The following is a 16,675-nucleotide window of genomic DNA, read 5'->3' as shown; positions in this document are numbered from 1 at the left end:
GAGCTGATCAATAGTATATTGATCGCAGCTGGCCGTAGTCTGGGGAATTGAGAGTGAGAATAGGAGCGAGTTGGGGTGGGGGTTGGCTGCAAGTTGAATTTTTAAAATGCTTTATTTTAGAGATGGCATATAGCCTGTTTGAAGTGAAGGGAGAATGGAGGAGCCAAAGCGTCTCTTTCCAGTATGCGCTCTTTCTGAACAGTCATCGGACAGACTGGGCTTCCCAGAAGTTGTCTCTTGAATCTGAGCTGAATCTACTACAAAGCGATGGAGGCTTTTAAGGCCACAGCAGCTTGTGTGTGGGGATCTCTGTTTTAAAGGCTTTCAGAGCCATCCAGCAGTGTTTTAAAGCACTGCAAGCACATACAGTTTAGTGATTTGTACTTTGTTCTATCCAGGGTGCAAGAGTGTCTGGAACCCCAGGAGACACAGAGACACACAGTACTTGGGTAATATTTACACACACACAGAACACAGGCTCCGATTGAGGTGCTATACCCATACAAACCAACACTGGAGGAGTGGATAGTGGAGGCATCACACATCAACATTTTATAAAGGGGGCACTGATGGTAAATGTATTTTGTGTGGAAAAAAGAGCATATTTTTACCATACATATGGATAACGTTGTGGGGGCATATAGGCTACCTCCTCAGTTTCAGTAGCTATACTAGCTGTGGTGGACAGGACCAGCGAGTAACCCAGGTCCACAGGAGCCATTGGTAAGGCACTGGTACAGTTGAAGTCGGAAGTTTACATACACTTAGGTTGGAGTCATAAAAACTCATTTTTCAACCACTCCACAAATGTCTTGTTAACAAACTATAGTTTTGGCAAGTCGGTTAGGACATCTCCTTTGTGCATGACACAAGTAATTTTTTCAACAATTGTTAGCAGACAGATTATTTCACTTATAACTTACTGTATCACAATTCCAGTGGGTCAGAAGTTTACATACACTAAGTTGACTGTGCCTTTAAATGGTTTGGAAAATTCCAGAAAATGATGTCATGGCTTTAGAAGCTTCTGATAGGCTAATTGACATCATTTGAGTCAATTGGAGGTGTACCTGTGGATGCATTGGCCTTCAAACTCAGTGCCTCTTTGCTTGACATCATGGGAAAATCCAAATAAATCAGCCAAGACCCTAGAATTGTTTTTTTAGACCTCCTCAAGTCTGGTTCATCCTTGGGAGCAATTTCCAAATGCCTGAAGGTACCACAGTCATCTGTACAAACAATAGTACGCAAGTATAAACACCATGGGACCACGGAGACATCATACCGCTCAGGAAGGAGATGCGTTCTGTCTCCTAGAGATGAACATACTTTGGTGTGAAAAGTGCAAATCAATCCCAGAACAACAGCAAAGGAACTTGTGAAGATGCTGGAGGAAACTGGTACAAAAGTATCTATATCCACAGTAAAACGAGTCCTATGTCGACATAACCTCGAAAGGACGCTTAGCAAGGAAGAAGCCACTGCTCCAAAACCGCCATGAAAAAAGCCAGACTACGGTTTGCAACTGCACATGGGGAAAAAGATCGTACTATTTGGAGAAATGTCCTCTGGTCTGATGAAACAAAAATATAACTGTCTGGCCATAATAACCATCATTATGTTTGGAGGAAAAAGGGGGAGGCTTGCAAGCCGAAGAACACCATCCCAACCGTGAAGCACGGGGGTGGCAGCATCATGTTGTGGAGGTGCTTTGCTGCAGGAGGGACTGGTGCACTTCACAAAATAGATGACAAGACATCAGTCAGGAAGTTGAAGCTTGGTCGCAAATGGGTCTTCCAAATGGACAATGACCACAAGCATACTTCCAAAGTTGTGGCAAAATGGCTTAAGGACAACAAAGTCAAGGTATTGGAGTGGCCATCACAAATCCCTGACCTCAAGCCTATAGAAAATATGAGGGCAGAACAGAAAAAGCATCTGTCAGCAAGGAGTTCTACAAATCTGACTCAGTTACACCAACTATGTCAGGAGGAGTGGGCCAAAATTCACCAAACTTATTGTGGGAAGCTTGTGGAAAGCTACCCGAAACGTTTGTCCCAAGTTAAACTATTTAAAGGCAATGCTACCAAATACTAATTGAGTGTATGTAAACTTCTGACACACTGGGAATGTGATGAAAGAAATATAAGCTGAAATAAATCATTCTCTTTACTATTATTCTGACATTTCACATTCTTAAAATAAAGTGGTGATCCTAATTTACCTAAGACAGGGAATTTTTACGAGGATTAAAATTCAGGAATTGTGAAAAACTGAGTTTAAATGTATTTGGCTCAGGTGTATATAAACTTCCGTCTTCAACTGTAAGTGGTTAGAGCCCTGGTCTATAAGTAAGTATCCCTGAGAGAGAAAGGCCCCATACCTCAGTACAAATATAGCTGTAAATAATGTATTGAATGAAAACTTAAGGTCCAGAGGGAACAACAGATGGGCTCTTATTCTTTTTGTTGCCTATTTATACAGTGCAGGTTCAGACTGATGGGTTTCCAGCTCCATTCTCTATTGTAATTGCAGCAGCCTACATATCATTTTACATGTGGATATGGATTTGGCTAGTCTTGTTTTTCCATTTCATCCTCAAGTTTGCATACAATACACCTGTGCACCCACTTGTTTCTCTGCCCTCTCATGGTTGGGTTGCGTGTGTGTATTATCTAGGCCGGTAGCCCAGGCGGATACATGGTCCTAGGTGTGTGTGTTATCTAGGCCGGTAGCCCAAGCGGATACATGGTTTTAGGTGTGTGTTATCTAGGCCGGTAGCCCAGGCGGATACATGGTCCTAGGTGTGTGTGTTATCTAGGCCAGTAGCCATGGCAGATACATGGTCCTAGGTGTGTGTGTTATCTAGGCCGGTAGCCCAGGCGGATACATGGTCCTAGGTGTGTGTGTTATCTAAGCCGGTAGCCCAGGTGGATACATGGTCCTAGGTGTGTGTGTTATCTAAGCCGGTAGCCCAGGTGGATACATGGTCCTAGGTGTGTGTGTTATCTAAGCCGGTAGCCCAGGTGGATACATGGTCCTAGGTGTGTGTGTTATCTAAGCCGGTAGCCCAGGTGGATACATGGTCCTAGGTGTGTGTGCTCTGTTAATGCGCAGAGCCGGGATCCATTGATCTCTGTGCAGGATGTCAAACATTTTAGCGCGGATCTTGTCCTTGTTATTGCCCTACACAAGCAGGCTGTTAATGCATTAAAAATCGTTTCTCCCTATCTTTCCAAACCCATTTCGGATCCCTGCCCGGAGCAACAGAAGAATATACCTCCATTGTATCATATACCACTCCTGACCCCCCTTCCTCCACCAACTGTTTCTCCCTGTCCTTCCATCCTCTTTGTCTCAATCAATCTTTACGACACCCGGTTGCATCTCTCTAATGTTTCCGGACTTGACTGTATCCCCGTTCAAAAATTCTTAATTAAGCCCATTCTATCTGTTTACAGTTGGGCAAATTCTAATCTGACAGGGCTAATAAAATAACATTTGAGAGGGGAGGCCAAGAAAAGCATAAAGGGACCATTCTCTATGACCCTTACCTCCTTCATCTACCACTCCATCTCTACCACTCTTTATCTCTATATTTTCTACCTCACAGCTCACGCGAAGAGGGGAGTGATGAATTGATACCCGTTATTCAGGCCCCTGTGTGGATTTCATTTCTAGCCAGCTTTCATCTCTGGCTATTGAGATTCATTCATCTGCTCCTTGAAGTACCTTTAGTGCTACTGCTGTGAGTCATATGCCTATCTTTGCACATTAGCATTCTCTTGATATAGTTATTGACATATGCAATATCTAGACTTCAGGAATGGTTTTGTTTATATTTCGTATCTCTATTTCCGTCCAATGTATGTTTTAAAGTGGACAGCTGCAGGAGCAGTGGGTGAGGTGGGGAGGGAGAGGGGACCTCTCCGGCTGTTTAGGGAGACCTAGGGGGGGAATAAGGTTTGACGGCCTAATATCCGCTCAGAGCAGAGTCCACCACACGTGTCTGAGGTCAGCGGTCATGACAGGAACAAATAAGGGGTGGTTGGAAGCAACCTGAAAAGAAAGCAATACACCCCAAAGGACATGACAGATGTTCAAAGGGAGCGTTAATTAAGGGAAATATAAGAGGGCCCAGATTCACACAAATTAGGCACATTTATTGACCAAATTATTGATTTGGTACAAATTTGGGGTTAACAGCCTTGCTTATTTTAAATTTAAATAAGTAAAATGAGTTTTAAGCTCTTTAAAGTGTATTATTTTCTTCAGTATGTGTGTCTGTGGGAAAGAGAAGGAAAGAGAGTGTGTCTTGTATGATACTTTGTATGTTGCTCGACACAGTCTGACAGGAGCAAAGCCCCACAGTATTGTATTTCACACTCCACCGGACATATACCTCACATTGGATGTGTGAGAAATCCATTGTGGTCTTTGAGGACCTATCACAGAGCCTCTGTGAACACATCCTCACCTCCTGTATGTCAGCCACACACACAGGCTACCCACTGCAGTGTGATATGTTCGCCCCTCCCTCAGGAGGGGATTGTGAGTGTGTGAAGTGAAAGAGAGAGAGAGGCTCTGAGTTTGTGTCATACGATCAGTGTGTGTGTGTGTGTGTGTGTGTGTGTGTGTGTGTGTGTGTGTGTGTGTGTGTGTGTGTGTGTGTGTGTGTGTGTGTGTGTGTGTGTGTGTGTGTGTGTGTGTGTGTGTGTGTGTGTGTGTGTGTGTGTATGATTGGCTGTCTTTAGTGCAGTTAATCAAAGGAGAGGCCTGGAGAGTGTCAGGCAGCTCAGTTGAAGAGTCCTCAAGCTCTCTCGCTGTGTGTTGACACCTCTTAACCCCAGTCTATCATCTCTCACACCGACACGGCCTCTCCATTGACACTTGCCACCGCCGTACAGCATACAGCCCTCTCCAAAGGCTGAGTCCACTACAGGGGTTGTTAGCATAAAGACAGTGCTCAGAACAGTAAAGCATGTGCATGGTATGAACTGTACATATCAGAACCCCCTGGGATATTACAATGAAGAAGAAGAAGAACAATTTATCAAAGAAAAATAAAACGGAAAATGATTTGTTCTGTAAAAATATGGATTATAGAAGATGAAATTGTATATAAGTATAATGACTTTCAGCTCCCATGACCATTCGCTGCATGCCTGTCACCTTCACTCATTTTCATTCATTGTGCAAATGGATTGATAAGGATGGATAGATAGATGGATGGATGACAAAAAGATGGATTGACGTTTCAGTGATGGAGCGAAAAGTAGCATCAATTTTTAAGACCCCAGAAACAATGCAAATTTGTTTATTCAAATAAGTTATTCTCCTGTCCAGCTGACCAACGGAAGTGAGAGAGGGGTGTCAGTACTGTCACTGGCCTGTGTAAGTGGGGTCAGGAAGGTGGAATCAGAAGAGGGTCAGCGGAGGAAGGTAAAAAGTCCCAGAGCAGTGGGTTCTTAAAATTCCCTTTAGCCTCCTTCAGGGATGGTATGTAATAGCTTGGGACAGGTTTGCAGGGTGAGGGGGTGCTAGCTAGGAGATTGTATATGAACTATGCAGGATGTATATTTATTACCCTTTTTTATTAGGATTCAAAGTGAGGGCATAAAGGTCAAGAGGGTCAGGGTTCAAATTGATGTTGTTTTTTGGGAAGTATTAATGTTATTATGTTTGACATAAAGAGGATGTCTTTAGGTAGCATAGTTTAACTTGAACCTTCCAGACATGTTAGTGTCATTGAATGTCATCAAATTAGGTCTTAATAAATGTTCACATGTTCTCATCAACAGCCTTGTGTCATGAACAATGATATCCTCCTTTTACACCACAAACTCCATCACTCCCTCTACGTAATCATTGATCACTCCACAGCCCCAGTCTCTCTCTCCCTCGTCTATCTTTCTCCTCACACCTCTAACCTCCCTCCATCCTCTAGCCTCACTGTAAAATGTGTCCTTATTCCCTGCTTCAGGACACTAACCGTGTGCAGTCCCTATTATCAGTCCAGAGCTGTTAAATTAATAAATTGATATTGACGAGCTATCAGCCAGGGGATAAATTATTTGGGAGCGGAAGGCTAGGGTCACATGACCCACGATTCTGCAATTATTCCCTGCGAGTAGGCCAGTGGTGCATTTCCCCTCCCCCTTCCATACACTCACACTTTGGCCTATAAACATCAACATGTAGCCTACAGTGGGTTACATGGGGCTGTGGGGAATACCGATGATCATTATTGCTGTCATAAACGTAATTTCGTCATACAGGGGTTAGAGCTGAATATTGTGCATTACTCGTAGCCTACCGATAACTCATAAAATACATAGAATGTCCATCCGTGTGTATATGGGCAATATATGTATGAGGATGTATAGAATCAAATGCAATGTGTAGACTATTGAGCGCACATACGTTGCCTTAAGTGTAGAATACCTACAGAAACAAAAATGCTAAAATATGGAATGTTATGCACAAATGTTTCCAATATAAATGCAAATGGGAGGTGAAATCTGGGAGAAAGGTGAGGACTGCAGATGAGGGGGCAGTGAGGTGGCAGGTAGCCTAGCGGTTAAAGCGTTGGGCCAGTAACTGAAAGGTTGCTGGATTGAATCCCAGAGCTCACAAGGCAGTTTTCCTGTAGGCTGTCATTGTAAATAAGAATTTGTTCTTAACTGACTTGCCTAGTTAAATAAAAAAAATAGAGTGAGCATCAGAGTGCCAATCATGGAAGTGCTCTCATAGCCCTCTGGCCACCACTGACCTCTTGACCCTGGCCATGGCCTAAAGGTTAAGGGTCAGCAGGGTTCACTGCTGGCTGGGCGAGAACCATCCCCATAGAAACCGTGGTCCCCAGGGAGGGAGAAAGGGAAAGGGCACTGGACTCTAACATCTACCATCTCCCCCTGACCAGAGGCTGTATCACATTGTTCTTGCTTTTAGAGATTTCAGCTTCCCCTATTAGCACACATTGGACTAGCATACGGTGGTATTGCTTAGCCCTACAGTAAAAGGAGAGGGAAAGGGGGATACCTAGTCAGTTGTACTCCTGGATGTCTTCAACTGAAATGTGTCTTCCGCATTTAACCCGACCCCTCTGAATCAAAGAGGTGCAGGGGGGTTGCCTTAATCGACATCCACATCTTAGGAAAGGTACCATAAGGCATCTAGTAAGGGAACATTATAATGATCAGGTTAATATGATATTTCCAATATAATGAGAAATCTGATACTCACCAGGAGAGAAAGAGCTGATCTCTTGAGATTCTCGTCTGACAATTTTTTTAAATTAGTGTCTTGTTCTGTGAAGTATTGCTTTCCTGTCTTAATCTGTTGCTTGTATTTTGTACCCAGAAAGTGACATGCAAGTCTACATATTGCGTGTGTAGAATTTCCATAAAGTGTGACGAATTGGAGCCCAACTGAAATATTTGTTTCAAATGGTCAAAACAATGTCGAGGATTTATTGACATCTTGCGCCATCTAGTGGTAATATGCCATATCGCTCTTTACGCAGCGCGGCACCACTGGTCCTTTCTCCTCTCCGCTCTCATCACCGCTCCCCCTGCAAAAGAAAATCACTCCGTCTGCCTCCGTCTCCCGGGAGCGCCGGTCGATGCCTCGTCCTACCATATGTCTGAGCCCAGCTGCCAATCAACAGGTCAACGCGACCCCGGGGACAGAGAGGGGGTTGTGGGGAGAGATCAAACAGTGTACCTCAGGGATGACAGATGCAGATGAAAAGAAAGGCAATAAAACATTGCTTCAAAGATGGCAACGGTGCATTGGGAGGCAAATGATTGTTAACAGTAATGTGTAGAATAGCGCCTCGCATTCATGATAATCGATTGACTATTATGGGGCCTTTGATGCTCAGGCAGCTGAGGCTATTGTTCCTCTGTGACAACTGTACACGACGGAGATAACGGTTCAGGTGCAGCATAATGCTGACGTCGAAATAGTCTACCTGTTTCTATCTATTCATATGCTTTACAATACCTTGTTTCGACTTTCTCCAAAACATCAATTTCAGGCAAGTCTATCTGCCATGGGTCCGTGTACCTTTCCTCATTTTGATTTCCCGAGTCATAACTAAGAGGGGATAAACTGAAAATGTCTCGTTTCTCGTTTCTGATAACCAATAATAAAAAATATGTTCTTATTTATTGTGTCATGATTTGACATGGAATAACAAAAAACAAATAACAACAAAATGTATATATTTTTTGTCTCTCCGTTTTTCATTTGGTTCATACATGGAAGCAGTGGCAACCCATCATTCAGGGCAGGTGGGGCTGTTTTGAGCGCCATATCTTTAGCAACACAAAAAACACAAAAAACGAAAACATAAATAAAATATACACTACCATTCGAATGTTTTGGGTCACTTAGAAATGTCCTTGTTTTTGAAAGATTCCGTTTCCAGCTACAGTAGTCATTTACAACATTAACAATGTCTACACTGTAGGATCAATTTGATGTTATTTTAATGGACAAATTATATATTCTTGCCTGTTATGCATGTTATTTTGGCATTAATATGTGTCACATATCAGTTTACATACAATGTAAAAAATATATATAAATATCATTGAGTTAGTTAAGCCGCAAACACACATGGTCTCTTTTTTGTTTTCTTGAGTGAGGCAGCTCCAAAATGCAGGTGTTTCAGCCGAGCTCAGTTTTTTCTGTGGTGCTGGGGCTAGCTTGCAAAAAATAGGAGCATTCTGCAGTGATTGGCTCAATGTTTTGTCAGTCATGGGGACACTATGTCATCGCCAAGTTTAACTTGTTGCCATTATAGTGCAATTAATGTATTGTTTAGTGTTGTGTAGTGTCTTTGCTGGCATGCATCTTTTTTTGAGTTTGCCTCATCAAGATTAACATGCTGAAATCGACACTGCCTGGAAGTACACACCCCCTCATAGAATATTCACAGGGTTTAGCGAGGGTGTTACAGTCTAGGTTGGCAGCACAAATAAAGGATTAGACCGTGTGAGTGTCACAGGAAGATAAAAATACTAATGTTAGACTAAGATGCAGAACTTATTATGAAGTTAGCACACTAATAGAACAAACTCAACAGCAATTGAACAAAGTTGGTTTGCACTAGTTGGCTACAAGGCTGGCTAGCTAGCCCTACCTGGTTACTGGCAGGTAGGGCTAACTAGTAGTAGCTAGTGGAAGTAAGTTAGTCCCTCAACCTGCTATGAAGCTGCCCGGCCAGAGCTACTGTACCTGCTGCAGTAAGGTTAGATTTCTAGATTACTTCTGCAGGGAAGAACAGGAGAGTCTCAGTTGATGTCCAATAATTATTATATATTCTGTCCAGTTGTCCCTCAAACAGGCATGCAGGTGTCATCAATCAGCTTACATACCATCTGTGAGTGAACTGTGAGGATTGTCATGTTTCCCATGCCAATAAAGCCCATTTGAATTGAATTGAGAGAGAGAGAGATATTCACTGTTGAGCATTCCATTTCAAATAGTGTACAACTGATCTATAGTCATATTGACTCAGCACAGTAGGGTACAGCAGGGTTAGAGAAATAGGCAGACTTATAGTCTTGGGGCCAGGATTATTGTTTCCCATCAGGATGTTGTAGGAGGCGGTAGTGTGGGGCCTTGAGAGCATCATGTCTACTGGATAGGCCTTTTTAAACCTCAAATAAGCTATAAGCTTGCAACAACTGGGTGATCAATTAATATCCTACTCCTGCATACACGGATTGTACAAAACATTAAGGACACCTTCCGAATATTGAGTTACACCCCCCCCTTTTGCCCTCAGAACAGCCTCAATTCGTCAGGGCATGGACTCTACAAGGTGTCGTAAGTATTCCACAGGCATGCTGGCCCATGTTGACTCCAATTCTTCCCACAGTTGTGTCAAGTTGGCTGGATGTCCTTTGGGTGGTGGACATTCTTGATACACACAGGAAACTGTTGAGCGTGAAAAGCCCAGCAGCATTGCAGTTCTTGACACAAACCAGTGTGCCTAGAACCTACTACCATACCCTGTTTAAAGGCACTTAGAAATGTGGTTTTGCCCATTCCCCCTCTGAATGGCACACATACACAATCCATGCCTCAATTGTCTCAAGGATTAAAAATAATCCTTCTTTAACCCCTTTATCAACACCGATTGAAGTGGATTTAACAAGTGACATCAATAAGGGATCATAGCTTTCACCTGGATTCACCTGGCCAGTCTATGTCATGGAAAGAGTAGGTGTCCTTAATGTTTTTTACACAGTGTACATTCAGAGAAGTCGGCCAATTGTCATAACAATAGTCGTGTTTTGTACTGAGTATAGCCTTGGTCTGCCTTTCAGTGAGTAGGAAGGGATGTTGGTGAAGTATACCAACGCCAATAAAAGGCTTATTTTAACTTACTGTATTACTGGATGTAACTAAAGTTCATGATGATCAACTGATCAACTTGTACTTTTCTCCTACGGGGACATTCAGAACTCTCACACACACAGACACACACGCACACACACACACACACACAAGAACACACGCATCAGCACTGACTATAGTTTAGTAAGGAGATTATTGTATACATAAGCAATATGAAAGTTAGCTATGCAAAGTGCCAGATAGGTAACTATTTACAGTAATTGCAGTTCATTATTACTTAGTCAACAAACACCATCAGCCAATAGAAGATTGAGCTACCTTTCTGCCGGAAGTAGACTTGCCTAGTTAAATAAAGGGGACTAATTTACTTCCATTAGCTACTACTAGCTAGCATGACTATAGCCAGTAACCAAGTAGAGCTAACTAGCCAGCCTGCTAGCTATTCTGTAGCCAGCTAGTGCAAGCCAACTTTGTTCAATTGTTTTTGAGTTTGTTCTGTTGTCATGCTAACATCATAATTAGTTATGCAACTTTGCTAGCATGAGTATTTTTATCTTTCTGTCACACTCACACAGTCTAATCCTTTCTTTCAGCTGCCAACCTAGGCTGTAATCCCTGTGAATATTCTATGAGGGGCGTGTACGTCCAGGTATGAAAAATAATTGAATATATTTTGATGTCATTTGTTTTCTGTTATTCCATGTCCAGTTTTGACACAATAAATGAGAAAACAAGTCGATTTCAGAAACACATTTTTCACACTCTGTCTTGACAGAGAATTAAAAAAAATACACAGACATATTCCGTTATGAATTTAGTTAACCTAGTTGTACATCCTAGGTCATTGAACTAAGTGAACCATTGGCTAAATTTGGGTAATTTAAGGATTGACTAATTCAAATAATCTAACACATTTGACACGTTTATTTAAATAATAATTTTTATATGCCAAGTTTTATGTGCAGTTGTGCTTTCTTGTCTTATCAAATGTCATTCACATAAAACCCCCAGCTTTATGTAATTTTCTTCTGTTTTACAGATGCTCTGAGGAATCAGACATCAGCCAATGTTTGGTCAACATTTGTCAATATTGTGTCTTGTGTTGAGCCATAATCAATCCAAGAGATACTACAACAGAGCTATCAGAGCTAGCTTTGGAATACTGTAATGTACTAATGTACTAGAACATGGCCATAAGTTTTCATCACAGCAGGACACATCTTCTTACCTCACTCTCAGATCTGTTAATCAGGCACAAGTCGTGGACAGTAATCCCCTGAACCCTTCAGCCTATCCTATTAGATTAAGAAGTTAAAGCACCCAACCTGACAACCTCCCTCTGCAATGGCCCTACAGGCTGGGGCTAAAGTGTACCACACACTGACCGCGTCAGTCATCTTACTGTAAACACTTTTAACTTCTGACCACCATACATTGAATGGAGAGTTTATTTGGAATATTGAGTTTCTTGACGATGGACAACTCACATATTCCTAAAATGCATGGCACACCTACAATGTCAGAGGCCGAAAGAATATTGCACTTTGCTTGACTATTCCCAACATTTTTTTAAACCTTCAATTATGCTTAGACATCATTACCAAAAGTTGAACAACTTGACAACATGTGTTGTATCACGTTAAAGTCATTCAAGGGGCTCTACATTGTCTGATAGTTTTCCCATTGTTCATTGAAAATGTTACTGTGAACTTCAACATTATACCTCACAACCACCAAATAATTAACTGTGTGTGTGTGTGTGTGTGTGTGTGTGTGTGTGTGTGTGTGTGTGTGTGTGTGTGTGTGTGTGTGTGTGTGTGTGTGTGTGTGTGTGTGTGTGTGTGAGTGCGTGCGTGCGTGTGCGTGTGTGTGCATGTGTGTGTGGAGGATGCAACCTGTTCAAAGTCTTGTTTCCTGCCAGCATGCAGCAAACATATGCAACAGAATTAAAGCCCTAAAGCTCACAAATTGATGAGGATTTAATGCAGAGTGCAATTCATGGGAATTAAACAAATTAGTGATCTAATTAGCTTGTCCACAACGAATCGAGAGATTTGGTCAACAAAAATTAATTAGATGGATTTGTCATTGCTCTAATGAACATAGATGGAAATTGGGTATTGAGATGTTTGTCTCTTGTATTTTAGCCCATTCCCATTAATAGATTCATTCTATTTTCTTTCTACAATTTAATCTAATCTACATGTCAGATGTATTGCTTTATCTGAAGAAAAAAACCTCACATGAATTGCAATAAACAAGCAGCATAATTCATTAAAAAAACAACTCAAGTATTGTGAATTTAAATGTCAACCTTTGGAAATCACATAGGAATTTCCTATTAATGGAATAACTGATAGCTCATGATTGACTTTTCTTTTTAATCTTGTTGTATTCTCCAGATATGATTTTCTGACCATGCTGCTGCATATTTTAACACGTTTTGCCCTTTGGGAAAGAAATATGGTGCCAGTTCCCTATCCATTTTCAGATCTGTTTAAAGATCATTATTATTGTATACTGTATCATAACTCTTTCACATTTCCAGTTGAGTTTGATTGACTGTTGGGTTTGATTGACTGTCGGGTTTGATTGGACCTGAATACCTTCTACTTGTTGTTGCCTGTGATGACTTTGACAATGACCTTGTCCTCTTGGCCTATCCATGTCCACTCCTCCACCTGCACCTCGCCCTCTCCATGACATCCACTCCCCCTCCCCCTCTCATCTCCCTCCTTCCTTTCCTCACCTCCCTCCCCCTTCCCTCACCTCCCGCAGTGTCTCTTCACCACAGGAGCGGTTACAGATTACACTGTGTGATAAGCTTACTATTTTTTTCAAAACTCCTTGGGATCTCTGGGATTATCCAGGTGCTTATCCCCGGAGTCAGCTTTGGGAAGCCTGCTTTAGTCTCTCTTACGGCACAAGATTTGGTAACCTGTCAGCTCTGACTAATTAGCATCTAAACCGCACCGGGCTGCCGGAGTGGGCTCACTTTTAACACCCTGTATCTACACACAACCACACACAGACACAATTAGGAACACACAACCACATACAACCACACACGTGAATACACAGGCACACAAAAAGACACACAGACACATAAAGGTATTCACTCGCACGCACGCACACACACATGCACGCACACACACATGCACATGCTCAGTTGATGAACTGTACTACTCGGAGTACCATATGTCTTCTCAGAACAGTCATCTGTATGGTCCATTATTCTGCACAGATTTGTTACTTTAAAGTTCTTTATTTACTAGTTCAAAAAGTTATCATTCAGTTTAAGCCTTTTCTCATCTGACAGAAATCAATGACACTTTGCTGGGTGAGTTGTTTGTTTATTTATTTGAAATTGTGCAAGATATATAAAATATTGCAATATCTTCATTGGTATATTTACAATTCATTTTCTTCATATACAGAATTCATCAAATACAATATACATGTATACTATCACAGTATAAATCTGGTGTATTGCATTTCAAACAAAAATTGTGCAATATCGTACTTTGGTGCTTTGGTACTCTTATTTGTGCCAGCCAGCCACAGATTTCACAATCATACTCAATACATCTCTCTCAGCCACCTGTCATATAAAGAACAGACCAACATCCAACATGCATCCAATTCTATGTGGTGCTATTGAACCGGAGCGTGGATGGGTGTCGTCTGGTCTGCAGGCTGGCCCAGCTCCAATAGATCCTGGCTGAGACGTAGGACAGAGGGTGGGCTGCGGAGAGAGGGTGGGCTGGGGGACAGCACCAGCACCACACCCCCCTGGGCCTATGGAGGGGGTAATAGGGTGTGTGCAGGGCGTAGGGGAGCTGTCCTGTTACTCTGCGGATCCTGCGGCGAGCCCGGCGGCGATGGTAGTCCCCATTGGAGAAGTCCTGGAAGTTAGTAGGGTGGATGGCCCAGAAATGGCCTTTACCATTGTCACTCCGACCAGCCTTCACAAAGCACTCGTTCAGGGACAGGTTGTGTCTGACGCTGTTCCTCCAGTTCTTATCCTGTAGGACAACAATAAAGTTCACATATGAGACATGAAGTATAAAGTTGAGTAGTGAATGAAGTGTTGTATGTGGCCCTGGAACAGAAAGTATCTTAATTTATTAGAAACTAATAATAATTTTCCCTCACAGCTGAATCCCCAGTATATACATTGATACACTGTACCGAGAATATGGCAATTTGCTCTTGCTTTCATTTCATTGGTGCCAAGTTCATGTGAAGGGTCCATGGTGACCTTTGGTCAATGACGTTTCAGTTGGCTGCCAGACGAAACCATCATGTTCACTTTGTCAAACTCCCCCAATCATGAGGTAAACTTGCTGTTACACCTGTTAAAGACCTAGTTTTAGTTTTTAGCCTGTTGCGGCTATCAACAGGTTTACCTATAGCCTTGAGATGACTCAGTTAGACCTTCCATGCAACAACAGCATCAGCCGAGCCAGGGTCCTGCATGCAGCAATTATACTCATTACTGAGTCAGACCACTGTATTTCTACAGTTTACAATAGGAATATAGTGAACATTTAAAATTATGGATCAACTTTTTTCAAGCTCTTTATTTTCAGATGCTGCCTTATGACTACAGTGGGGGAAGTGTGTAATGTCCCAGAATAGTACTTTAAGTTTTGGAAACTTTCCACACACTAGTCATTGCTTGACCAAAGAACTTTGCAAAGGTCTACTGTTATTCAGTTAAATTGATAGGAATATCAGTAATTGGCTATTGGCTATACAGGGTTGGCATTGTCAATTCAATTCAGTCCATATATTAAATTAATTGCATTTCAATCATTTAAAAAATCTGCTTTCTAAATAAATGGAACTCTTTTAAATTATTGAATTGGAATGTACTGTATCTCCTGAATTGAAATGAAACTGGCCCCAACCCTAATTCAGACAAATTCTCAACTTGAAATGAACCCTGAAATGAATCACTTGGACATACCTTGCTCTTGAAGTAGGGGTAGTTATCCATGATCCACTGGTAGATGTCACACAACAAGAGCTTCTTCTCCTCTGAAGCAAGTATGGCCATGGAGATAAGGGAGATGTAGGACTGGGAAGGCTTGTCCTGTGGGCTGTCTGTAGTTGTTTCCTCTTCATCTTTCCCCCCTTTGATCTCCTCCTCCTCTTCATTCTCCTCCTCTGACCCCTCTTCTCCCTCTGGCCCCTTCTCAGGGCTCCCAGGTTTGATAATTTTTCTCACTGAGAGGATGTCAGGACTCTGGCCTTCCAGTAGGCTATGAGGGGTCTGCTCCACTGCGGGAATATTTTGCTCTTCTCTCATACACTTACTGTCCTTGTTGTACAGCAGGTAGTCTATGGTGAAGCGTATTCCCAAGCGCTCCCGGTCATTGTTGCAGCTGCTTCTGTCCTCCATGGTTCTTCTTAGACTTTTAAGGCAGTTACTAATACTTTCGATGTAGATGATCTATAACCACCACAAAAGGCAATCCTCAGATTCTTTCACAGGTGTTTTTGTTTCTTAATTTCAAGATGCTGGTCTAGGACACTGCTGTGCTCTCCATCAGGTAGGATGCCTCTCTTCAATGTCCTTTGGGCTAAGTAAGTTAAGTCTCTGGTCACAAGATCAAGTTAGGACAATTAAAAGGGATCCTCCCAACCTACTCTAATTGTTTGGTGACTCAAATTCAATGTGATGCCAAAGCTTGAATAAGTTTAGAAAAATCTAATTTGTTAGACCAAATAGATAGGTTAGAGAAAAAAACTGTATATTTTTACAATCTATGCAGTGCTCAACTGTATCTTGTGTACACTAGATCAGAATGGATCACAGTTGTGAAGGTACCACTATTTAAATGTCCGTGAATTTATCCTTCACAGTGAGGGGCAATAGAGACAGGAGAAGCAGAGGTAGGGGGTCTAATCGAAGCAGATTAATTTTATTAACCACAGCAAATCTTTGTAATTACGGGAGATTAAACACTCTGATTTAGTAGGACATGGTGTTCAGAGGGTGCTTCAGCAGCACCAAAAGGCATTTAAACAGCGTTATCCCTACTTAAATGGTTTTCGAACAGAGGATGCGCTGCATAGTGCGCATCATTAGAGTTAGGCTTACTGTAAGCCTTTCTGTTATAAAACATTAAATCATTTATCATAAATGATATGTTAAAATCCAACTCCTTTGGCACAATGACAATAGCCAAGAGGCTAGACATAATAACTCAAACTACACTGCTTGAGTTTATCTACTTGATCTAAATTCAATAATTTGGTTGCAGATGTTGAGTGCCAAATCAAGAGCAGAACT

At 41.9% G+C, this 16,675-nt stretch overlaps 1 protein-coding gene across 1 annotated transcript; it reads right to left on the bottom strand.

Moving 5' to 3' along the window:
• Positions 1–13,720: 13,720 nt before the first annotated feature.
• On the bottom strand, positions 13,721–16,189 carry LOC109898766 (forkhead box protein D4-like). The gene is made up of 2 exons (XM_020493862.2): positions 15,347–16,189; positions 13,721–14,399 (listed from the first exon to the last, which is right to left on the bottom strand). The coding sequence occupies exons 1-2, from the start codon at positions 15,779–15,781 to the stop codon at positions 14,019–14,021; spliced, it is 816 nt and encodes a 271-aa protein (XP_020349451.1). The 5' UTR covers positions 15,782–16,189; the 3' UTR covers positions 13,721–14,018.
• Positions 16,190–16,675: the final 486 nt, after the last annotated feature.

This window comes from Oncorhynchus kisutch, linkage group LG10, assembly GCF_002021735.2.
Source record: "Oncorhynchus kisutch isolate 150728-3 linkage group LG10, Okis_V2, whole genome shotgun sequence".
NCBI classification, from domain to species: domain Eukaryota; kingdom Metazoa; phylum Chordata; class Actinopteri; order Salmoniformes; family Salmonidae; genus Oncorhynchus; species Oncorhynchus kisutch.
Note: the sequence above shows the minus strand (reverse complement) of the source record. Positions and strands in the feature narration are given on the sequence as shown.

What these genes read in the sequence shown, in the direction of transcription:
- LOC109898766 (XM_020493862.2), bottom strand. Translation starts at nt 15,781, where the DNA reads ATGGAGGACAGAAGCAGCTGCAACAATGACCGGGAGCGCTTGGGAATA. An exon ending in ACCCCTACTTCAAGAGCAAG is followed by an intron (nt 14,400 to 15,346) that starts GTATGTCCAAGT and finishes GTTGTCCTACAG; the next exon opens with GATAAGAACTGGAGGAACAG.